The 25,474-nt window shown below is 42.8% G+C and overlaps 1 protein-coding gene and 1 non-coding gene across 3 annotated transcripts in view; both read left to right on the top strand.

The window, feature by feature from the left end:
• The first annotated feature begins 743 nt into the window (after nt 1–743).
• TSPAN5 (tetraspanin 5) overlaps nt 744–25,474 on the top strand; it is a 178,221-nt gene continuing 153,490 nt past the window's right edge. Inside the window, exon 1 of one of the 2 annotated variants that reach the window (XM_043438562.1) lies at nt 744–1,197. In XM_043438562.1, coding sequence (XP_043294497.1) covers nt 1,117–1,197 — 81 coding nt within the window. In that variant the 5' untranslated portion in view covers nt 744–1,116. The remainder of the gene's footprint in view (nt 1,198–25,474) is intronic. The other variant, XM_043438561.1, reaches the window with a different exon arrangement.
• LOC122422467 lies at nt 4,315–4,419 on the top strand. Its single transcript, XR_006263861.1, has one exon. It is a non-coding gene; the product is annotated as a U6 spliceosomal RNA (small nuclear RNA).

The following is a 25,474-nucleotide window of genomic DNA, read 5'->3' as shown; positions in this document are numbered from 1 at the left end:
GGAGGTTGAGTTGGAGCCACATTCAGGGGAATTCAGGGGACTTTCCTATGCAATCCTCCGGATTCACTTCCATTTTCCATCTCTTCCCCCTTTCCCTAACACCTTATCCTTCCCCTTTGCTCCCAGCAAAGTCTGTGATCTCTTTCCTCTTCGCCTCAATGGCCCGGCGTCTTTTCTTGCTACAAAACCGGAGCAGGGGGTGTGAGTGTGGCTACACCCAGAAGGATGCTCGTCCTGCAGCGGGGGGGCAGGGGGAATGATTCGTTTCGAGGATCCCAACTCAACCAGCCCTCTCACCCCGAAACGATCCTTTCCCCCTGGTCCCTCCAGAAGCTGTCTGCTGCCGTCGGTGGCAGAGGGGGACCATCAACCCCAGTCACTCCTCCAAGGCTGCTCCCAATGGGCGCGCTCTCTGGGCATCCTTACACCTCCCTTCGGCCTGCCATCCTCCCTACCTACCCGCAGTGCTCGGGGGTCCGCGGCGCTCCTGGCTGGCCTGAGAAGGGGCGGGGATGAAGCGAGCGGGAGGAGCGGAGAGCGCTGGAAGGAGGGGGCGGCGAGGCTACGTTGAGCCTCCCGCCGCCCGGGAGCGCCCGAGCCCGTGCGCGCGCGCACCTCACCGAGGCTCGGGCGGCGGGCGGAGCTGAGGGCGGCGCGGGCGGAGGAGCAGCGGGCCGGGCGGGCGGAGCGATCGGCGGGCGGAGCGAGGGGTGGGAGGGAGCGCGCGAGCGGGCAGGCGGGCGAGTAGCGTCTCCACCAGCATCCGCGGCGGTCGCGTTTGCCCGAAGCCCGGAGGCTGACCATCGTCCGGCGGACGGGCTTGGGAGCTCGCCTGGTGCTGGGGGCCAGCCTCAGCGAAGCTCGGGGCTTGCAGCCTGCTTCCCTACCCGCTCGCGGCCACCCCGGCTCCGGCGGCCTCGGCGCGCGCCAAGGGCTGGAGGTGTGGGAGCCACTCTCCGCTGCTCCGTCCCTGCGCTGCTCAGCCCGGGTTGGCCGCCGCGCCGCGGCCCCGAGCGGCGTCCCCGATCCCCAGCTTCCCGCCGGCTGCTCCGAGCAACGGTGCTCCGGGGCTCCAAACTCGGGCTGCCGGGGCAAGTGTCTTCATGAACCCAGAGGATGTCCGGGAAGCATTACAAGGGTCCTGAAGTCAGTTGTTGCATCAAGTATTTCATATTTGGCTTCAATGTCATATTTTGGGTAAGTTGGAGCGCTTCTGGGATTTCAACTATTGTGGCTGATCGATTCGCGACGATTTCGCGCACGTTGCTCTCAGCCTTTACTTTTCGCTGCCCCTCGGGCGCTTGTCGGAGCTCGCTGAGGCGTTTGCCTTCCGCCCTTTCAGCCTGCGCGTTGGAGAAATAAACATTTAATCCTTTCTAGGAACGCGAAAAGGTAAAAAGAAAAACGGAGCCGGAAAGGGGACACCCAGGCCTTGAGGTTGCTTTTTAAGGGACGAATAACGTAGATGCAGATGAAAGAAAGGGTTCGGCAGTTGGAGAAATGAGCAACCACTCGAATGAGATTTGCTCCCGGTGGAGTACGGATGTTGGGCAGAGCGTGGTGTCATAATAGGGAAGGCTAATCGGGCAGAGTCGACCCTGAGGTCCACCTCTAACGGGGATCTGATTGGACGAGGGCTTGGCTCCGTGTTGCCGCGGCCAGTCCGTGCCATGCTCAGCGTGTATCTTCTTGCACCATCTCGGGCTTTGTGTAGGATGCAGATGCGGCGGTATATGGTTCTGTAATGTGCACGTAAATATCGCTTCCTGCACGCTCGTCTCTTCGTCTTCATCGGGAAAGCGCTCCTTTTGCATAATGGACTGACCAGTGGGTGTGCGGGCTGGAGATGTTTATTTCTCTGTCTGTATTATTGTCAGGATAATAACAAGTCACCATCAACATATGTTTCAGTGTGTTGGTACCTCACGACCTCCTTTTCTGAGGAGCGACACATACAGCGGGCCGTTTTGGGGGAAACCTTGGAGAAATGCAGAGGAGAAGGCGTACGAGACATGTTTTGTGACGATACCGGGAGAGCAGATGCTTGAATGGAAGGTTCATCCATGCTCTGCTGGCACCACAACATGCTGGGCACCTATTGTAATTAGGCTGGGATGCCTACTCTTTTGTTTTGTTTGGCTTCTCTTCTTTGATCTCACAAACATGTTCAGCAACCAGACAAAGAGTTCACTAGGACAGGGGGAAACGTTGCTCAAAGACCGTGTTCTTTTTCTTCTCCATCCCATCCCATTCCATCCTCTTCCTTGTTGGGCACTCCCTTCTCCCCCACTATTCCCCCCATGGAAAGTAAAGATGGTGGCTGGCTGGGGTGGGGGGCGTGCGCTCCAAGTTGCTGCTTAGTGTGGATTCAGTGTGAGGTCAACAATAATCCAGTGGTGGTGGTGGGATCTGTGATAATCCACAGCAGTCTGAACATGGGATGTATTTATTTTGATTCTCTTTTAGTTTTGGCCATTTGTTTGAACATATACATTGATGAGAAGAGTTGTCAATACAGCTTTTTATATTGTTTTCTTCCTGCCACGCATTTACTAGGCTATTTTATTTTTATTCTCTGTTTTCTCTAGGAGTGTCTTGCATTGCTCTTGCATGTTTTGCAAAAGGGAATGAGAGGGATTGGAGACCACTCTCTGTGTCAGCATGTCATCTGGCCTCAGGACTGATAATGGGGTGGGGACACATGAATAAACATCGGATCCAGTCATTCACAAGCCACTTTTTGCCAGAGGTTGGACATGATTCCTGTTAGCAGTCACCCCCCACCTCCCCACCGCACCCCCCCCCCCCATAGTCAAACACTGCTACAAATGTAGGAAGAAGAAATTATTTTCTTTCCTTGCTTCCTTTTTTTCAACCCTTGTTGGACATATTTAAAAGTCACATTCCTGGGTGAGGCGTTTTGATTTTATCTGAACTTGAAACTTTCATGACTTTGAGAGTCAGGGACTACTGCACTGGGACTGGATCTTCTTGGGGTGGTGAGTTCAAGCCTCTTGATTTTGCCTGAACACTTCCGAAAGCTGAACATTTCAGCTACCAGGCAACAAAAAGCACCCAGGGGCTTTCTCTGCAGTTTCATAGCAGGAGGTGGAAAAGAAAGAAAGGGATTTGGGCCTGTTTCCCTGACAGTTTGGTGCAATTTTGTGGTGTGTACAGAGGTACATTTACTGTTTTCTGTGACTTAGGGTGTAGCAAAAGCTCTGGAATTGTAGAGAGCTGCAAAGAATTGCGGAGTACTTGCGTGGAGACTTCCAAGAGAAAGTCACATTTTGTCTGATTTTCAAGGTCTTCATCTCTTGGGAGGAGTTTTATGGGAAGCCTGAGAAGAGACACGGGGCTCTGGAACTAGACCATCTGTCCCAGGCAGAATTGTTATGTAGATACCTTTGTTATAAGGACCCTTCTCTGACTCTGCTTTCTACACGCCTTGTCCCTCCTTACTGTGCCTAAAGTCTTCCACTCATGTACCACCTCATACCTTTGCTATCCTGCTGTCTGCTTCACGGTTATCTCATAATTTAGGGAATTATTTGGGAATTATGGAATCTCTGAGTTTGCAGTACCCTGGTCTCCAGAGTGACGATCAGTAGGAAGGTAGCCATGATATTTGATCACAGTAATTTAGACTTAAGATGTTAGTGACTGAAGAGCCAGGACTGGCGGCCTGATTCTGTAAAGTTACGCACCTCTGCTGTCTGCAGTAGCTGTCCTATCTGTGACTGCTGGATTCAGCAGCCTGGGGCTGCTCTTACACAGTAGTGAAGAAGACATTGATTACAGAGGACATGGTTTCCTAATCTTTCCACACCGAAACTCTAGAAAAAAAATTTTAAAACATTGTAGACATTTTGAGATAAAGTTCTGGTAAAATAAAACCTGAGAATTTGGTAGCCCTAGCACTAAGCCTTTGGTTCTCTTAGTAATGAGGAGTTTGACTTTTCACTACTCAGTTAACTGCCCCGGCCTCAGTTTCTCAACTGTTAAGATGAAGAGTTAGTGCTCACTCCGACAGCACATTCGGAGAAGGCAATGGCCCCCACTCCAGTACTCTTGTCTGGCAAATCCCATGGACGGAGGAGCCTGGTAGGCTGCAGTCCATGGGGTTGAGAAGAGTCGGACACGACTGAGCGACTTCACTTTCACTTTTCACTTTCATGCATTGGAGAAGGAAATGGCAGCCCACTCCAGTGTTCTTGCCTGGAGAATCCCAGGGACGGGGGAGCCTGGTGGGCTGCTGTCTATGGGGTCACACAGAGTCGGACACGACTGAAGCGACTTAGTAGAGCAGCAGCAGCAGCAGCCGACAGCACATATAATAAAATTGGAACAGTACAGAGAAGGTTAGCATGGCTCCTGCACAAGGACAACATGCAAATTCATGAAGTATTCCATATATTTACGGCCACTATGGAGAACAGTGTGGAGGTTCCTTAACAAACTAAAAATAGAACGACCGTATGACCCAGCAATCCCACTCCTGGGCATATACCTCTAGAAAACCATAATTTGAAAAGATACATACACTCCAGTGTTTCTTGCAGCATTATATACAGTAGTCAGGACATGGAAGCAACCTAAATGTCCATCAACGGAGGAATGGCTAGAGATGATGTGGTACACATATGCAATGGAATATTATCACCCAGCCTTAAAAAGGAGTGAAATTGTACCATTTGCGGAGATGTGGATCGACATACAGACTCTCAGAGAGAGTGAATAATTCAGAAAGACAAAAACAAATATTATGTATTAATGCATACATGTGGAATCTAGAAAGATGATACAGATGAACTTATTTGCAAAGCAGACATAGAGACACAGATGTAGAGAGAAAACATATGGATACCAAGGAGGGATGGATTGGGAGATTGGGATTGACAAATACACTACTATGTATAAAATAATAACTAATGAAAACCTACTGTAGAGCACAGAGAACTCTATTCATTGCTCTGTGGTGACTGAATGGGAAGAAAATCCAAAAAAGGGGGGGTATGTGTATAGATATAGCTGACTGTAAAGCAACTATACTCCAATTTAAAAAACCAAAAATGAAGGGTTAGTCAAGTTGTAAGTTTCTTTCTAGTTCTGAAAAAAAGAATGGGTCTTTTGAGCTCCAATATGCTGGGGAAGAAAAAATAAGAGATGGGCACTAAAATAGAATGAAAATAGCATATATTGGGACACATTAAATTATAGACTTTTTCTCTCACTGAGATTCATCTGAAAGTAACTTTTATTAATTTATTTATTTTTCCCTCAAGGATTCTTTCATTTGAAAAAAATCTTTCCCTAATTTCTTCTTGGCTTATTGACTTATTGGTATAATAGGCATACTTTTGTATCCCCACTATGAATCTCAAATGTAGTCTTGTGAGTCATTAAATATATTTTTTATTATTGGAGTTAGAGTTTCATGTGTAAAATCTGGATCCTTTTATATAATACTTGTAATGGTATTCTGAGTAACAAAGTCAACATCTTGTACAGATTCCTTTCTCATTAGTTATCACGAGGTGGTGGTGGGGGAATCTTATTCACCCTATTTTATATTGGAAGAACTCAAGCCAGAAAGGAATTGATTTTATTGAGGGTGTCACCATACTAGGACATTTCTTGGAAAATCTGAGAGTGCTCTGGGGTAGGGGAGGGAAGAGAAAGAGAGTTACTTCTTTCGGGTAATGAACCTCCACACCCCATCACCCAGCATTAATAGATATTTTGTTCTGGACTTTTTTAGGTTCTGACTCTAATACTTAAAAACTGTTACTAGGCAAGGAAATTTATCTCAGTATTCTGGTTATCTGTTGCTATATAACAAACAACCTCAAAACTTAGTGGCTTAAGATAAAACTTGATTATATCTGACAATTCTGGGATTTGACCAGGCTCTGCTAGGCAGTTTGCACTTGGAACCGTCCGTTTCAGTTGCAGTGAGATGGAGCTGGCTGGAGTTAATTGAAGGCTCACTGGGGTGGGATACCCAAGATGGTACCCTCACATGACTGGCAGTTGATGCCAGCTGAGAGCTCAGCCGGTGGTGTTGGCTAGAGCACCTCAACGTGTTTTCTTAGAAGCAGCTTCCAGCCAGTAAAGAATACTCCTTGAACTGGTCCAGTGTCACTTTTATCTGTTCCTCTGGTTAAAGCATGCATGCAACCCGCTCAGTTTTGAGCGGGTAAAGAGACAAATTCCTCTTTTGTTAGATGAGTGTCAAGGTTGTGTGGGTTGTGGCAATCTTTGGAAAATACAATCTGCTGGAGCCTTGTTGAGTCACTGAATCGTGTCTGAATGTTTTGTGATCCCATGGACTATCGTCTGTCAGTGTCCTCTGTCCATGGGATTTCCCAGGCAAGAAGAATGGAGTGGTTTGCCGTTTCCTCCAGGGAGTCTTCCTGACCCAGGGATTGAACTTGATGTCCCTCATTAGCAGGCGAATTCTTTACCACTGAGCCATTTTTATTTATGAAGGAAAGATAACATTACCCAATGGGCTTCACTGGTGTCTCAGATGGTAAAGAATCTGCCTGCGATGCAAGAGACCTGAGTTCAATCCCTAGGTTGGGAAGATACCCTGTTAGAGGGCATGGCAACCCACTCCAGTATTCTTGCCAGGAGAATCCCCATGGACAGAGGAGCCTGGCAGACTCCAGTCCCTGGGGTCACAAAGAATCAGTCACAACTGAGCGACTAAGCACCACATTATCCAGTAGAGTTGTAGATTTGACAATGCAATCAGATATGATATTACCGAGCACACGGTCTCAATATTTAACAAATGGTGGGTAAGGTCTGTGTCATTGTCTCCAGATTTCATACTATTTCCATCCTGGCTATAGAGCTTCTAGAATACCTTAGCCTGGTAGTTTGTTATCATTACTACTAGGTAATGATGCTCCTCTTGATATCTACCAAGGAGACAAGGTGAATAGATTCATCAGATTTATTCATCACTTATTTGAAAAGAGCACTGTGGATCAGTGGAAGCCTTAAATGACTTAGGGGAGTCAAGTCATTTTTCTTCTCTTTGCTGTACAAAGATTAGAAAACCTTGGATCCTTGAGGCCAAATTTCTCCTTGATGTGCTTGCAAATATTACATTGTATCTTTAAGTGTAGGTTTACCCAGGTTTGATGGCAGAATGTTGCATCTAATTTGTTTCCACAGGGCTTCAATTCCCAGAGAAGAGAGATTTAGAGAACCTTGTGGGGGGCATCAAGTTGGAAGCCTTATCTTATGATTCACTGTAAATTGTAAGATGTTCTGGAATGATGATACATCAGCAGTTTATAAGTCATAATTTTTGTTTTAATTTGCTAGACATCTGTTAGCTTCGATGGCAACCATATGGGAGTCTAAATTGCCTTTTGAATTACAGGGAGATGGTAGGAAGAAAGCTAAATATGGTTATGAAAGTGTCAAATGGGAAAAGTGTAAGGAGGGTGTGCAGACTTCAGTGGGGAAAGTAATTGAATACTGACTTGCTTGGTCTGGCCTCTCACTCTTGGGTCAGTGAGAAGGCACCAAAGCATTCTCGCTTGATGATATGCCTGGAAGATTGAAATGAAGCCAAGGGGAAGAGTTGGAAAACAAACTAATGTCTCACCCAACATAAAATTGCCAAGGTGAGCTCATTTAGATGGATCACTCTGTCGTAATAAGTCCACAGTAGTAGTTAGTCCCTGGCAAAAGGTGAAAGCAACCTGTATTTTAACAGAGCTTTATAATTACCGTGTCTTTCTTCTAAACATTTCAAAGCATCGTACAAGCACATTATGACATGTTTGTGACAGATGTAGAAATTGGAGAACAGAGACATGGAGTGACTTTTGAGGTGATGAACACATTATGGTCCACTTTTAAAGTGTTAAATCTCTAGCAATAACTATAGCCCTAGCTATAGGGCTATAGTTTTAGACTTCTTATTTTAAACTTGTTTTAGAAGATGCTTGTTACTCTAAAATAAAACATCAAGTAAGTCATTTACATCTGTTCATAATTGAAAAGTGATAAGGTTTTTGCATATGCCTCAATTAACACCACCCACAAGCATAAAAGTTAGGATGAAAATGTTGTTAAAGAGTATGATAGAATAATAAACTATTGTGTAGTCTATTGAAAATTCATAAATGAAAAATGGAATATTAAAGACAGTGTTCCTGAGTCACATGCTTCTTTCCATATGTAACACTGATGACTGTCTTAAAATACTACCTTCAGACTTCTGAATCATCATCCTTCATTAGACTACAAAGCCTTCAATTGCAGGGACTCTCAGTTATTTTCATAAGCGCAGTGTCTAACATATTGTCTGAAACGCAGTAGGTGTTTAATAAATGTTTGTTGAGTGAATGAATTATGAAATCATTGGAGAGTACATAGACTTCCTCTCCTCTCACTTACTATTCAGGGAGGCATTTTCTCTGTAACATCTGGCCAACCCTCCTTAGGATGGATTTCTTTGGGACCACTTTAATCACTTGAGAGTTTCATCTTTCCTGCAAACTAAATGGAATCATTCCCCCTGGAGTGTCCATTTTCCTAATTTACTGTTGTTGAATTTTAATTTTTATTTTGAAACAGTCTCACACCTGCAGAGAAATTGCAAGTGATACTATTTGTTTTTATCCTGAATCATTTGAGAAAAAGTTGCCGGCAAATGGCTATCACACACCAATACTTCAGTGTATGTTTCCTGAAACTAGGATGTTCTCCAAGATAATCACAGTATAGTCATCAAAGCCAGGAATTTACCACTGATACATTACCACCATCTAAATTTTAGACCTCATTCAAGTTTCTCAGTTATTCCAATCTTGTCTTCTAAAGCAGAAGAATTAAGTTCAGAAGACACATTGTATTTAGTTGGGTCTTTTAGTCTTTTTCACTCTTTCACTGGTCAGATTTTTGACACTTTTGAAGATTTTAAACTAGCTGTTTTGTACAATGTCCCTTAATTGGGGTTGGCTTGCCATTTTCTCATCCTTAGATTCAGGCTGTCCATCTCTGGCAGGATAATTACAGAAGTGGTGCTGAGTTCCTCTCATTGCATCCATCAAGGGGCACTGATTTCTGTTTGTGTTTGTTCCGTTACTGATGATGGTCACTTGACTGAAGTGTTGCCTGCCAAGTTTCTCCATCATAAAGTGACTTTTTTCCCTTTTGTAATTTATGTATATATCTTGTGGCAAGTTATTGTGAAATTATGTAAATAGCCCATTCCTCATTAAAATTTCAATTAATTAATTAATATCAGTAAGAACTTTCGGTTTCCTTTTCTCCAGTATGTTTTAATTAAACTTTTACTCTTCATTACTTATTTTAATGTTCCCATTGGTCCGAGGTTTGGCAGTCAGTGGCAGCGTCTTTATGCCCTTTAACGCCCATCATTCTTTGAACACATCTTTGCTTTCTTTCAGAAAAAGATATTCCAAGCTCATTTTGTAATTTACTAGTGTCATGTTTTATATCAGTCATTTCTCCAAGGAGCCCTAGTTCCTTTGCATAGAGAATGATATGTAGAAGCCAATATCTGGTTGCTAAGTATGCTCATTGCTTTGAGGCTATCGCCACCTCTGGGCCCTTTTAATGGACATGACTATGGAATGTGTGTGTATACACATATGTGCACATAACATACATTTACATCTGTGTTTCTATATCTAGCTATATATTTTCAAAACCACGAGTTCACGCTGGTATCTCAAATCCCTATCTGACACCACAGAGTTTACTTTAGTTTTTTTCTTTTCCATATTTGTAACTACCTTCTTTTCAGTGAGAATCCTGGCTCCCATTGTTCTTAACAGTTTACTCATTTGATTAAATCTCCCCTTGTGTAGACAGTCTTCCACTGCTGCCGATGACCCTTACCTGGTTACTCTCCTTACCTGTTGGTGCTCCAACCTGCATCCCACTGTGAACACCTTTCTCTGATACCTGGCTCTGGTCTTTCACATCTCTCTCCACACCGGTTCCTGCACAAAGGCCTATCTTCCTTTGTCCCTTCTCATGGCTTTAAGACTGAGTTTTTCAGGAAGGAGAAGGGGAAGAGCCTGGGTTACTCTTGTGTGATATAAGACTTATCTGCCTCTGCATAGACCTTCATTATTTAAAAATTCCTAAACCCTCTGCTTTCCATCTTTAGAGGCTCTTAGGTTTTTCATGTGTTCTTCATTACTATTTCCAGATTGCTCTTTGCCCTGATTATTGTACCCTGCCTGTGGTTCCATTAATGTAGCAACCAGAATGGAACACATTTTTTTCACACACTGTTCCTACCATCCAGAGGATGGTGGGTTGTTATTCTCAAAGTCCTCCTTAAGTTCTAGGTTAGGATGTCAAGCCTGGATTCATCTTTGAGTAAGTTACTTTTCCACGTTATTGCCTCAGTTGCTCAGTCGCGTCCGACTCTTTGTGACCCCATGGACTGTAGCCCACCAGGCTCCTCTGTCCATGGGCTTCTCCAGGCAAGAATACTGGAGTGGGTTGCCATTTCCTTCTCCAGAGGATCTTCCTGATCCAGGGATCAAACTCTGGCTTTCCACATTGCTCATCTAAAATACAGTGAAAATAATTTCAATAGCTTGCAGAATTGTTAACCAGTATTAAATGAGATCATACACTTGAAAGTGTCAGTTTCTCAGTCCTGTCTGACTCTTTGGGACTCCATAGACTGTAGCCCACCAGGCTCCTCTGTCCATGGGATTCTCCAGGCAAGAATACTGGAGTGGGTTGCCGTTTCCTTCTCCATACACGTGAAAGTGCTTTCTAAAAGGTCATTCTCTCAGTACAAACAGTAGTTATTAACGCAGGCTCAACTGCACATGCTTTTCCTGGCAGCCAGGGAACTTTGTTGGCTCAAGTTGAATTTCTAGTGGAATGAAACCTTCATCTCTTTTTCAAGTGAACTTCTTTTAAACCCATCTCCCTAGGCTAAGTGCTAATCAAAAGCCCTAACCCTCCAGTTAATTATTTGCATTTAGATTTAGTACTATATATTTATCCTATTTGAATGTCTTATTCTGGCCCAGTGGTTTTCACTTCCTTCCAGCAGCCGTAGTCTTCCTTAAGGTGTATGGGGCCTGAGTGGGAGGATTTCTGCCCTTTGTTGCTCCTGGAGCAGCTCAGATAGTAGGTTTGGTATTTTGAGATACCATGAAGGGTTTTGCTTGACAAAGGGGGTCTACTGCTTAAACACACAGTTGAAAACCACCATTCTAGCCTTCAGATAAATTTCAGTCTTGAAGGTCAAGGCATGTTTAGAAAAAGTTATTCCTCATACAGGTTTTTCTCTTATGGATTTCTTCATGCATAGGAAGTCCTTCATAATTAGGGGCTTCCCTGGTGTCTCAGACGGTAAAGAATCTGCCTGCAGTGCAAGAAACCCAGGTTTGATCCCTGGGTCAGGAAGATCACCTTGGGAAGGGGATGGCTACCCACTCCAGTATTCTTGCTTGGAGAATCCCTTGGACAGAGGAACCTGGTGGGCTACAATTCTTGGGGTCTCACAGTGGAACACAACTGAGTGACTCACACTTTCACTTTTCACTTTCTCTAGGGTTGGTTGATATTTCACCCCTTTATAGACACAGCGGCATAATCAGTGAATTGTTAGGAAATTTCAGTCTTCCCACCTGGGAATCTGATTCTGTAGGTCCAGGATGGGGCCCTGGTATTAGTGGGGATTTTTAAAAAAAATCCCTGCAGGTGATTTTGATGTCCAGCTGAAGTGGAGAAGCTCTAGCTTGTTTTTCTTGGCAAGATGTGTCATCTCTTGCTATTACTCTCTGGAGGGTCGCTGGGGGAGCTGGGAGTGGGTGGTACAGGGCTCTGACCAGAGGGTGACTGACTTCACCAGCACACACAGCTAGTGTTCTTTGCTTATGAGAAAAAAAAAATTATGTGGCCTATTTTATCCCTCATGGAATTTTTTATTAATCCAAAAATGCCAGTTTATTTTTAAACCTGAAAACCCTAAAAACAAAAGAAGAAAAATCTCTGCTAGAGAGAACCTCTTGTGCTGCAATTAGTATGCTAAAAATCAGCATCGTATAGGGGTAGAAGCTAGTTATTCATTCGACAGGAACAGAGACGCAGCAGACATTTCGTTCTTCTGTCCTTGTGGTCCCGCACACTTGAGTGCAGTGGACTGGGTCTAACCACAGACTCAGGACAGCAGACTCTGCTCTTCACAAACCTGCCTCCCTGTCCAAGGTGCCCTTCCTTTCAGTCTATTTCCAGAAGCTTCTTCCTGTGCCCCCTGCCCTGAGTGGACTGGGGGTGGGGAGAAAGGGAGTTGCTCTCTGCACCGCTGTGGCAGTTTTGTTGACGTCCCTCTGCCGACATGCCAAGCAGGGACATTTCTTCTCTCATATCTAAGTTTGCAGCACTGTCATGAAGAGCTGACAATAAAGCAAACACAGGAGATGTCTTTCAGTCTTCCTTAGAAAGAAAAGTTTCAATGTGCATAACACATTTTTTCATTTTTTTCTGACATTCCTTTTTATCTACTCCCTTTTGAAACAAAAAAAAAAAAAAATAAGAACTAGGTGTTCAATTATGGCTGGGCATCTAAAGTGGAAATCTTTTGAAATAAATAAAAAGTTTTGAAAACTTTTATTTTATATTGGGGTATAGCCAGTTAACAATTTTGTGATAGTTTTATGTGAACAGAGAAGGGACTGAGCAATAATATACATGTATCCATTCTCTCTCAAACTCCCCTCTCATTCAGGCTGCCATAAACATTGAGCAGAGTTCCATATGCTATACAGTAGGTCCTTGTTGGTTATCCATTTTAAACATAGCTGGGTGTACATGCCCATCCCAAACTCCCTAACTATCCCTTCCTCTCATTCTCCCCCAGCCTCCAGCCCCAGCAACCATAAGTTCTTTCCCTAAGTCCATGAGTCTCTGGAAGAAATGAAATTTTGAATTAAAATCTGAATGATTTCTCTGAGATGTTTTACCGGAGCATATTTATTAGCACTCATAAACACGCCCAGAATGGTATACACATTCTGTGGTTAGCACGGTGGTATTATCTGTCTGTACATAAAGAATCATTAATTATGAAATATAAGGTATAATATTTAAGTAATGTAATCACCAACCTCAGTAACAAAATAGCGTTTGGAAGTGGTTGGCCAAACATTTTGGCTCTTCTCATTGAAAAGGCATAGTAATGTTCTATAGCTCTTCCAACTACTATTTACTATTTGGATAAGTATTGCAAGACATAGGGCTCTTTCTACTTGTTGAAATTTTTTTTTTTCCTAAATTATACTTGGCACTTCATCTTGAATTTCTAAAAATCTGGAGGGAACAGCTGGTGCTCTAATAAATATTCAGGCCAGCTATTTTAATGCTTTGTACTTAATTAAGTCGTCCTAATAAAAGAGGAATACTTGACTTAAGCATTTCTCAAAGTATAATGTTTTGCTTGCAACAAAAATTTCCCCCAACTGTTAATATTTCCCCGAAGCAGCCTTAAAACTTAATTCTGCCAAGTGAGTAGTTCTAATCACTTCTGAAGTATTTAATGCCAAAACTCAGTTTTCCTGTTTTAAGGTACAGTCCTATCAATACAGCCCAGCCCCTTAACTTGTGAAGATTCCACAGTCATTGACCTTTTAGAAGAATTCTTTGTAGGGTCCAGTATTAGAGAGTGGTAAAATGTTCACCCTGAGTTGGGCATTCTGGTGTCTGGTGGTAGGCAGAAGTCTGGTGGTAAGGAGTTTGGATTCTGAATGTGTCTGGATTTGTACCCAGTTTTATTCCCAGACTTGTGATCTTAGGCTACTTACTCACCTTACAGTTATGTCTCCTCATCTGCAAAATGGCATTTTTAGTAGTAGTATTAAGACCCAGCATCTATCTCATAGTTGTGAGGATTAGAGGAGTTAGTATATATAAACTGCCTAGAATGATCAATAGGTATTACCAATTATTACTCTTATTTTCCTCTATGCCTATAATTTCATTCTGGTGTTTTTTTGGTTTTTTTTTTTTCCTTGACTTCTTTCAGAACCATTACAGTAATCTTACATTGTAACATATATTTTTTTTGTTCTCTGTAATGTTCTGCCTACATAAGTACATTCCCAAAATAACTAAAGGGAAAAAAGATCTAACAAATGTTCACAGTGTTCTTTTCATTGTAATGAATGGCATGTAAGTCTTATCATGGATACCAGACCATGAATTCCTGTCGATTGTTTGTTGTTAATGTTCCCATATTTCTTTACCCAATTGGATTCACTCTTCATTTTCTCTGCAAAACCAGACTGTGTCATGTTGGTGTTTTGTACTGGGAAGTTGAGTTTCTGTTGTTGGACCCTGGTGTTAGGCCTAGCACCTGGGAGAAATAGAAACATTTTATTAAAATCTGTTAAATCTGGATATTTTGAAAATACCTAGATGGCTGTAAACATATGTATTTAGCTTTTGTAGTATCATAAGTCCTGTATGTGTGTGTGTGTGTCGAGAAGGGGACGACAGAGGATGAGATGGCTGGATGGCATCACCGACTCGATGGGCATGGGTTTGGGTAGACTCTGGGAGTTGGTGATGGACAGAGAGGCCTGGCGTGTTGTGATTCATGGGGTCGCAAAGAGTCGGACACGACTGAGTGACTGAACTGAAGTCCTGTATATTTTGGTCATTGTTTTACTCTGTATTTCCAGCACATTCTTCAGGTTGTGAAGGTGAACACTGGGTTGGCGGTACAGATAATTCAGACTTTCCCCTTGGATGTCTTTCCTGCTGATGAAGAAGCAGGATTTTGGTCAGAACTCCCTGGATCATTGACTAAACGGGCTGCCCCCCTTGGTGAATGAGTGACTGCCTTGCTTCTTCTTTGACATGTCACTTAGATGCCCATAGAGTGTTGCACTTTTGCTTCCAGTAGTGTCAGCTGGTGCAGAAGACCTAGGCTGCCCTACTTCCAAGCATAATTCTCTCTCTGATTGGGCTTAACTCTAGGAGAAAGGGCCAGGGCATGCTAATTCAGTGGGTGCAAGGAGCCTGGGCCCTCATTCCCATGCTGAAGTTGTTCAGAAAGCCCCAGCCATTGAAGGAAGAGAGGAGGGATGAAGGGAGGGTTAGGCAGAATTTTCATTGTATTAATCATTAGTAAAAAAGATGATCTATGTGGCACGATCGGATATTATAAGAGCACTTAAAATTTTTTTTTAAATTGGAGGGTAATTGCTTTACAATGTTGTGTTGGTCTCTGCTCTACAACAGGGTGACTCAGCTATATGTATCCATATATCACCTCCCTCTTGGGCCTCCTTCCACCCCATCCCCATCCCATCCCTCGAGGTCATCACAGAGCACTGAGCTGAGCTCCCTGCCTTCTACAGAAGCTTCCCACTAGCTGTGTTTTACACATGATAGTGCATCTATGTCAGAGATACTCTCTCAATTCATCCCACCTTCTCTTTCTGCTGCTGTGTCCACAAGTCCATGCATAAGAGCATATTTAAAGTCATTTTAGCTTACTCACAGTACCCCCAAAGTGCTGCTTCAGACTCGCTCACTGACCTCACCATCCACTGATGGTTTGTGACTTGCCAGGGAAGGCCCTGCAGTTTCCTCCTGGTCCCCCTGCCCTCCACTGGCTGGTTTTCAGTGAGCGTCTGAAGGATGGCTGGCTGATGATCAAAGCAGCAGATCCCAGAACAAATGTCCTGCGTGGTTTCGAACTGACGTTTGTGCCACCCCTAGAGTTTCTCAAATTTTAAGTCACGTGGGGATCTTGATTAAAATGCATTTTTTGGTTCGGTGGGCTTGAGAAGGGCCTAAGATCCGGTTCATTAACACGCACCCAGGTGAGGCCGATGCTGCTGGTTCACTGATCTCATTTTCAGTTGCAAGGATCAAGACCATTTCAAACTATTTTTTCCTTTAAATCGACTCCATTTTTAAACCTTAAATACATTTATTTTAAAAGGAAACTTGAAAAATATCACTATTCAAATGCGTACAATGACAACTATATGGCTTGTTAACTTCTAGGTAGCTCTTGGTGCCTGCTGGCAGGCCTGAGTTGCAGACTTATTTTCCTTTGTGACAGTGGAAGTTAACGAGTGCTCAACATCCTGGCATCAAATGGAGACTTTGTCCTTGACTAGACCAGAGGATTAGGAGAGAGTTGAAAAGGCAATGACTTTCTTCTTCTAGGTTGTTTAATGCTGTATTCTAAAATCATCTCCTCTGTCATCAGAGGTCACCAGGGAATCTCACTTTGGGGAACACTGCTTTTAAGTAATTTGCAGGAAGACATGCATTTATAAGGTGAAACCTATTAGTAAGATGGATGGATCTCTAGAGGGAAAATGACTGGGGGGATGTGTTCAAATTTTTGCCTACTCTAGGTTCTAGTTCCTATTGGGAAAAAAGAGGGGTACTCCCAACTTCTGAAGAGTTGCTAACCCCAGGCCCAGTGAATAATTACATCTTGCGTATAAAAGGGAAAATACTTTGGGAAGTTGGGTTTTAGACGAACAGAAAGTCAACCTGAAATAGTTGGAAACCTATCTCAGTGGGTTTCTTCCTCTGCTCTCTGTCTCCTCTTCCTTCATTTTACTATTGATTATGTTTGATTTGGAATGAATTCATTTATTTGCTGCATTTTTTAGAATTTGTTGTTGTTCAGTCGCTAAGTTGTATCCGACTGTTTGCGACCCCATGGACTACAGCATGCTAGGAGGCTTCCCTGTCCTTCACCATCTCCTGGAATTTGGTCAAACCCATGTCCACTGAGTTGATGATGTCATCCAACTATCTCATCCTCTGACACCCTCTTCTCTTGCCCTCAGTCTTTCCCAGCATCAGGGTCTTTTCCACTTAGTCGGTTCTTCACATCAGGTGGCCAAAGTACTGGAGCTTCAGCTTCAGCTCAGTTAGAATAGGGTACTTTCCTTATACTTTTCTATTGTAAAACAATACATCAACATTAATATACTTTTTTTAAGAAAAAGTAATTGTACTGCATTCCCAATAATAACTTTCAGTTCAATTTTATTAAAAGTAGAGATTCTTAGTCAAATCCTCTGAGAGCAGTGAACAAACACCCCAAAATAAACAAAAAGCCCATTGTAGAGTTTAGTGGCAGGCATCTACAAGAACTCGAATTTAGCAAACCACAGTTACTTAACTTTGTGAAGTAAAAATGTGCTTTTCCATCACTAGCTTTTAAGCATTTCTTCTGACTTTATCAGTATTTCCCCCCTCAGGACAACATTTAGAATAAGTAATTCAACATACGGAACAAATAGCTTGTGAATAAACATCAATTTCACACAATAACAACGACGACAAAAAATCAATAAATCTGCTTTAGGCATTTGAAAGCCCCTGTATTTTAAAGGAAGGAGTTACAGTGTTCAGTAACTGAAAAACAAAATCTTCCAAACATGAGCTCTTAGCTTTAAATGTTTTTCAGCATGACCTTTACATTGGGCAGAAAAATGTAGTTGGGAACGACATTGTTCCCATTGAAGTTTTCATTGAAGGTTTCTGCTTATTCAAAGATGGACAGCAACTACCCACATGGCAACTCATGTGAGTAAAGCTACTTAGTATTTTTTTTTTTCTAATCTCATAACTGGAATCCTGGGGGAATAGTGTGTTTGTTTGTTTTTTTTCTTTTTTCTTTTTAGTACTTTTTAGCTTTGTCTGTTGGTTTTTGAAAGAATAAATTGATAAGATCATTATATGTGGCATTTTAATTTTTTTCCTGTCTGTAAGATTTAATAACCCCTAGTATTCTTACTGTATGCTCTGAGAGTTTTACAGTTGCTCTCCAGTGATGGCGTGAAACAACTGCATAAAAGTTAGAAAATAATGTCTTATTCATCCTTTTATAGAAATGAAAAGATTAGTTTCACTAAAAACAGGACTGAAGTATCTTTTATATTTTGTGAAATACATAGTGAACTCACTCAGTCGTGTCCGACTCTTTGAGATCCCATGGACTGTAGCCTCCTCTGTCCGTGGGGTTTTCCAGGCAAGAGTACTGGAGTGGGTTGCCATTTAGTATTCCATTTAAAATTGATATATATCCTTGGAATTTTTGCATATTAAGTGTTGATTTATGTCTTTGGCTTTTTTTTTTAATAAGTAGATACTTGCTTTCTTTGGATAAAGAAAGAGACACTACTTAAATGACTATATGACCTCCAAATAATTTAACTGGCAAGAATACTGTAGTGGGTTGCCATGTACTTCTCCAGGTGATCTTCCTGACTCAGGGATTGAACCCAGGTCTCCTACATTGCAGGAAGATCCTTTACCATTTAGCTACCTGGGAAGCCCTAATTTGTGATAAAAGATTAAAATTTCCTTATTATAGTTTCCTATAAAGATGCAAGGGCTTCCCTGGGGTCTCAGACAGTAAAGAACCTGCCTGCTAATGCAGGAGATGTGAGTTTGATTCCTGGGCTGGGAAGATCCCCTGGAGAAGGGAATGGCTACCCACTCCAGTATTCTTGCCTGGAAAATTCCATGGAGAGAGGAGTCTGGTGGGCTACATACAGTCTGGTGTGGGGATCGAAAAGAGTTGGACAAGACTGAGCGACTAACAGAATAAAGATGCAAACTAAATTAAAAAAAAATTTTTTTAAGTTAAAAATAAAACTGAAGAGATCAGTCTTAGTACCTAATACCTATGCAGGAAAAAACACTATTCTTGCTATTTTGGTTCTTGGATGAAGACTAGAAAATAAACTCTTTTGAAGTATGAAATTACCACAGCCTAGCTGGAGGCACCAACAAATCATTAATTATTGCTAGGAACCTTTCAGAATGCAGTTTTTTCATTTCAAGCATCGTTTCTATTGAATCCCCTCCTCCCCCTGCCCCCTTTTCTGTGAATTTAATTCCAGAACCGAGACATAGGACTTTTTGCTTTGGGGGTAACAAAATCTCTTTCTCATACTTTTAAAAGGGTAGCCTGCTGATAAAACATGGAAGGTTGGAATCATTTTGAAGAGGAATGGTTGTTCAAATATTTGGGTGTTCTTTGGCAAGTCTTTTCAGTGCTCTGGTATGGGAACTACCATTTGATTGCGCTTTTGCATTCTTGATTATATAATCTGAAGACTTACATATTGAAATGGACCTGAAAAATCGGTTCCACCTCTAGGTATTGGCCCCCTTCCCCACCTTTTTTAGCCTCTTAATAGTAGAATCCTTTCTTTTTTCCCATCAACCTTTGCCTCAAAGCCCCCAATTTATAAAGCAGGGACAGCTGGTGTTCCGGGTGCAGAGCGTCCCCATGGGCTCAGCGGTTCTGGCCTCGCTGCGTGGGGAGGGCGCGAGGAGGGGACGGCGGTGGGCGTCCTGGCGGCTCTGATGTCGTGCTGAGGACGATGGAGAAGGTATCTGTGTACCATTTATTCCTTGAACGAGGATGAAGTTGGCATTTGGCCTGGAGGCTGGGTGCTGGCTGAACTGCCCAAGTTTCCTGAGTCCCAGTGCTCTGACCGCCTTTGGTTCTATTAAACTGTTTGGGGCGGTCACTTTCATTAACATAAACCTTACTTCTGTTAAGTAAGTATTCAGGTTATTTATTATGCATTACTCTTGTGTTTTGGAATGAGCAGACTCAAAAACTCCTTCTTCGTATGGATTCCATATGTGGCTTTTAAGTCAGCAGAGACACAAAAGCTTCCAATTAAATTGCACACAAAGTTGCACATTGAATAGATTAAGCTTGATGGCATAGGTATTATCTGAAATTCTTTGTCATCTCTAATATTGTTCATATTTCATTTAAACAAGCTATTAGGTGTTGGATGATTCTGTGGTGATGAACTAAACCTACAATTCACATGTGTCCTATTTGGGTTTTTTATTACTGAACGAATATGCCCATGGGATTTGTTATTTGTTTTGCACTGATGTGCTCCAGATGAAATTACAGGATGATTTTTTTAAAAAATGATACATTTACTCTTTATTTCTTCCTCACCCCAGCTTCCCACTCCCCCTACCCCCCGCCCTTGCAAACAATGCAGAGAACATTGAGATGTTTAAAATAGGGGTTAAGAGTGAGACTGCTTGGGTTCAGACATTGGCCTTGGCAGTGCCAAGCTTTGTGACTGTGAGCAGCTGTGTCATCACGCTGGTCTGTTTCTTATGGGCAAAAAGTGGCTGGCAGTAATGTCTGCCCCTGGGATAATTAGAAAGATTCAGTGAGATGATGCACGGGCAAAGCCTGAGGGGCGAGTGCTCCGTGACTGCTGACCTTGGACTCAGGTGTGGGTTGGGTGACTGCTTGGGACAGGTGCAGGCTTTTGATTCATTATCACCTGGGAAAGGTGTTGTCAGAGTCCAGGAGCCTCAACTTGCCCTGCTAGGGAAGCGCTGTCTGTGTGACAGGACATTTCTGGCGGAACTTTGTTTCCTTTGGTGTTTTACCTACTGGAGAGATGGTATCTCCAGCCTTCCTCTGGCAACTTCCTTTCCTTCCTCTCTCTCAGAAGTGTCTGAGAGTTTAGGTTTCGAGCCAAGGAGCTGCTCCCTTCCCTTGCCTGCTGGACCCTGAACAACTCCCCTCACGTTTAGCTGCAGCTGTTCATCTTATCCATTGTTGGCATGACCCCATCACCCCTCCGTTTCTTTAATCACAAATACCAGCATTTCTCATGGCTTGCCTTAGAAGGTCATTTTGAGGCCACGGACCTACTTTTTTTTTTAACGGTAGTATATGTGGAACATTACAGTTCCAATAAAATAATAATTCTAATAATAGAAATATGTCTGGAAAAATGCCTAAAATATAGCAGGTATCCAGTAATTGCTAACTGAGATAAGTTAATTGAATCTATAGTAATTTTCTTTCTCAATAACCATTTTTCAATTGATGTATAACTAATTTACAATGTTGTTTCAGGTATACAGAAAAATGATTCAGTCATACATATATATATACTTTTTCAGATTTTTTTCCATTATAGCTTATTGTAAGATACTGAATATAATTCCCTGTGCTATACAGTAGGTCCTTGTTGTTTATCTGTTTGATCCATAGTAGTCTATAACCATTAATCCCCAGATCCTACTTTGTCCTTCCCGGTCCCCTCATCCCCTTTGGTAGCCGTAAGTTTCCTTTGAGTCTGTGAATCTTTTTTTGTTTTGTAAATAAGTTCTTTTATTTTTTTAGATTCCACATTATCTGTGGATATCATATGGATATCATGTGATATTTTTCTTTCTCTGTCTGACTAAGCATGATAATCTCTCTGTCCATACATGTTGCTGCAAATGGCATTATTTAATTCTCTTTTGTGGCTGACTGTCCATTGTGTATAAAGACCACATCTTCTTTATCTACTCATCTGTTGATAGACACTTAGGTTCCATGTCTTGGCTATTGTAAAAAAAGAATGCTGCAGGGAACATCGAGGGTACATGTGTCTTTTTGAATTATGTTTTTTTCTGGATATAAGCCCAGGAGTAAGATTATAGGATCATATGATAGTTCTATTTTTACTTTTTTAAGGAACCTCCATACTGTTCTCCATAGTGGCTGCACCAGTTTACATTCCTGCCAGAAGTTAGAGGAGGGTTCCGTTTTTTTGTTTTTTTCCCGTACACTCCAGCATTTGTTGTTTGTAGACTTTTTAATGTTGGTCATTTTGACTGGTGTGAGGTGATATCTCATTGTAGTTTTTATTTGCATTTCTCTAATAATTAGCAGTATTGAGCATCTTTTCATGTACCTGTTGGCCAAATGTATTACTTTCTTAGCTTCAGAAAAAGATTAGCATCCACCTGGGCCCCTCTAAAAAAATTTCTTATCCACAAGTAGGTATGCGTATGAAGTTTAATTTATTAATATATAATTTATTTTGATTATAATTACAGATTTTCCAATTTAATTTTTACTTAGATACTTATAAGTTTTTGTTACAAATGGTGTTTTATGAGCCATTGAACTTTAAGGAATCTGGCATTTTAAATTGTTTTCCACTGTATAGGTAGTAAAAAATATGTCTGAAAAATCATTGACATTATAGTAAAAACAAGCAGTTTCCCTCCCTGAAGTCAATGCCCTTCAGAGTGTGAGCATTTGTCAAGCGGACTTTTGTCTTGTTTTTTGTTTCCCAAGTTATCATAAGTGATTTCTCTTCCTTCAGCTATATAGATGAAGATTTCTGGAACTAAAATTTTGCCCAGATTGAGACTAGCTTTTTTCCTATTCACTATTAATGTATAGTTATTGTTGTTCAGTCACTGTGTTCGACTTTTTGTGACCCCATGGATTGCAGCCTGCCAGGCACCTCTGTCCATGGGATTTCCCAGGCAGGAATACTGGAGTGGGTTACCATTTCTTTCTTCAAGGGATCTTCCCAACCCAGGAATCAAACCCGCATCTCCTGCTTTGGCAGATGGATACTTTACCACTGAGCCACCAGGGAAGCCCCCCCCCCCCACACACACATATGTATATATATATATACACTTTAGTTTTTAAATTTATTGTGCATTTCTAACTATAGATAAGTTTCCAAAAGTAGGGGAGGTGAAACAGGAAGGGGGTGGAGAGGCAAAGGTGGTTTTGGCTACTGTATTGAGGGAAGGATATGCTTGGGAGATCTCAGACTGTGTTGTTCAACAATTAAATTATGGGGTGTTTCACAGCACCTTTCCAATGAAGTGCGTAATGTGGCTGCTTTTGCAACCCATGGCATGAAGAGTATAGGGGGCTTCCTGTGGAAGAGTCGTTGGGACCGTGAAGCCCATCAGGACAGTCGCTCACATCGAGGAGAACACACAGGTTGCTTGGAGGTGCTCCTCCACATGTCTCTTGTGTCCTCCGTGCCTTGCTGGGTGGGCCAGAAATGCTCTTGGGCCATCCCTTAGGGTTGTGGTTGTGGCGAGCAACTTTGAAAGATGAGATCATGTCTTTCTGGGACAAAGAGAAGTCTCAGCTACTGCTTGTTATAAAGCAGCAGGTTCCCAAAGCACGGGTTCCACAGCCGTGACTCAGATGTAAGGCAGCACTTCTGTGGCTTCCTTCTGGGCGCCTCCGTCACCGCCGTTGGCCTTCGGGGTGAGGAGGACTAACAGACATGGCGCCCGTGTTGCCTGCTCTGCTGTGGATTATACAGTCCTCTGTCTCTGACCCAGGAGTTTTATGTCTTCTGCCAGCTTCCATGAAACAGTCCTGAGGCTGATTTATTACCTTGGAAGTAGGGTAAAAGCTAATCAGGACCCGACACAGGTGTGCTGCGTATAAGTTGGCTATATCGCCAGTTAAATGTGTTCAGATGTGTCCTGTTTAGGACATAATCGCCTGGGCCTCACCTACCAAGAATGTGGTTAGGAAGGCCAAGTTTAGAAATCTCAGGGCTTCTCCGATTTCTCAGACACTTCATAGCTGTGCCCCTGGCCATTGTGACTCCAGAGAACCAAAGGAGACCAAGGCACCCTTTTACCAAGAAGCGTAGCATCCTGAGTTAGGGAAGACGGAGAGTTGATGCACAGGAGTGGCTGATGTTAACAGTGCCAGGCAACAGGATCTGGGATTGTTGGTGGCAGTGGAGGAGGGCCCAGGGTACTGGGAGCCTCGGCAGCCCCAGAGGGCACAGGCAGGGCAAGTTGCAGAGACTTGCAGGTGCATGGCCCTGAGAGAAGAGAGATGGGAAAGTCCGGGCCAAGCCTAGGACCAGAGCTGAGCAGGAAGTGCTCATCTCAGAAGCAGGCTGGCTCTGCTGACTTGGATGGGGGAAGAGACTTTCTGTTTGCTTTTTGCTGCTTGTGTAATGAATTGTTTTTAAGCAGTCAGTGAACCAGCCTCTTGGAGAATGACACTGAGATCACCTCCAAGCCGGTATGGGTAATTTAGAGAAGCGTTTGAAATGGCAACCCACTCCAGTATTCTTGCCTGGAAGATCCCATGGATGGAGGAGGCAGGTAGGGGTTGCATGAATTGGACACGACTGAGCGACTTAACTTTCTTTCTTTTAATTAACAGTGGTGTACCTATGAAAGCCAAGTAAGAACATTTGTTCAGAAGAATAACTTGGGTGTGTGTTTTTTCAAATATGACTGTAAAAGCCTACTTACTGGTTATCTGCAGTAGCTATTTACTTCTTCATTCACCAAAAGAATAATATGTCTGTGTGGTACTTGTTGTTCAGTTGCTAAGTCCTGTCTGACTCTTTACAACCCCATGGACTGCAGCACACCAGGCTTCCCTGTCCTTTACCATCTCCTGGAGTTTGTTCAAACTCATGTCCATTGATTCGGTGATGCCTTCCAGCCGTTTCATTCTCTGTCACCCCTTTCTCCTCCTGCCCTCAATCTTTCGCAGCATGAGGATCTTTTCCAATGAGTCGGCTCTTCGAATCAGGTGGCCAAAGTATTGGAGCTTCAGCATAGTCCTTCCAATTAATAATCTTGGTTGATTTCCTTTAGGATTGACTGGTTTGATCTCCTTGCTGTCCAAGGAGGCCTGCCATGAAGATTCTGGAAGGCTAGAGGACTCTCAGGACTCAAATATATGAAATAAGTTGTTAATATGTTTCCCACTCCTGTTGTTTCCAGTGTGAATCTTAGCAGCAGCTGGTCAGAACCAAATTCTAAATAATATTTTTCCTTCACTTAATGATATTTAAAAATTATTAACTTCCTTCAGTCATCGGTTGAAATCCATGATGACTGCTAGAATCTGGGGATTTATAGATTAGGATAAAAAAAAAATCCGTGGATCAGGAAGTGAACTTTGATGGGGAAATATCTCGGGAGGGACCCCCTACCCCTGAGGCCTGCCGTCGCTCCTAGCTGCACAGATTGTGGACCGCACAACTCTCTGGGACATGCATGGTGCTTGCTCCCTGGATTGTTCACCGTGGCAGCTTGCATGCATTGGGCAGCCATCCAAAGGTTTAAGTAAGTGGCCTATAAAGTGGGTGATCCTTTTAAGTTGAGTGGATGCAGACATTTCTGTTGGTGTGATAAGCACCACCTGTGCCTTTCATCCCTTGAAGAGGAACCTGGTGGTGGTGGGGGGGGGCTTCTCGTGGGGAGTGGGAACTTTCTGCGGAGGGAGAGGGTTCCCCAGGCTGACACGGACTGCTCAGGGGTCTCCGGACCTTGAAGACTGAGCTAAGAAATCTCAGAAGAGAGTCCGCTGTCCAGTTGGTCATCATTGACACCAGGGAGACCTAAAGTCCTGTGTATGCCAAACATCTCTTATTGTCCCCTTGAAGCTAAGCAAGTCATTTTTTCACTTTTATGTTAATAAATGAATAAGCTTGATCACTCATGTTTAAAATAATGAATCCCGTTTATGAAGTAACTCTGGGCAGTTACCCTTGATTCTTGAATCCAGTATGTTTGTTATCAAAATGAAGGGTCTGCTAACCAAGTTCTTTTCAGTTTCCTAATCCAGTGACTTTTGCTGCTCTTGTTTGGTGGCTGAGTTATGTCTGAC

Source organism: Cervus canadensis, chromosome 19 (genome assembly GCF_019320065.1).
Source record: "Cervus canadensis isolate Bull #8, Minnesota chromosome 19, ASM1932006v1, whole genome shotgun sequence".
Taxonomy (NCBI): Eukaryota; Metazoa; Chordata; class Mammalia; order Artiodactyla; family Cervidae; genus Cervus; species Cervus canadensis.
The sequence above is the reverse complement of the archived record's forward strand: the minus strand, read 5'-3'. Positions and strand labels throughout refer to the sequence as shown.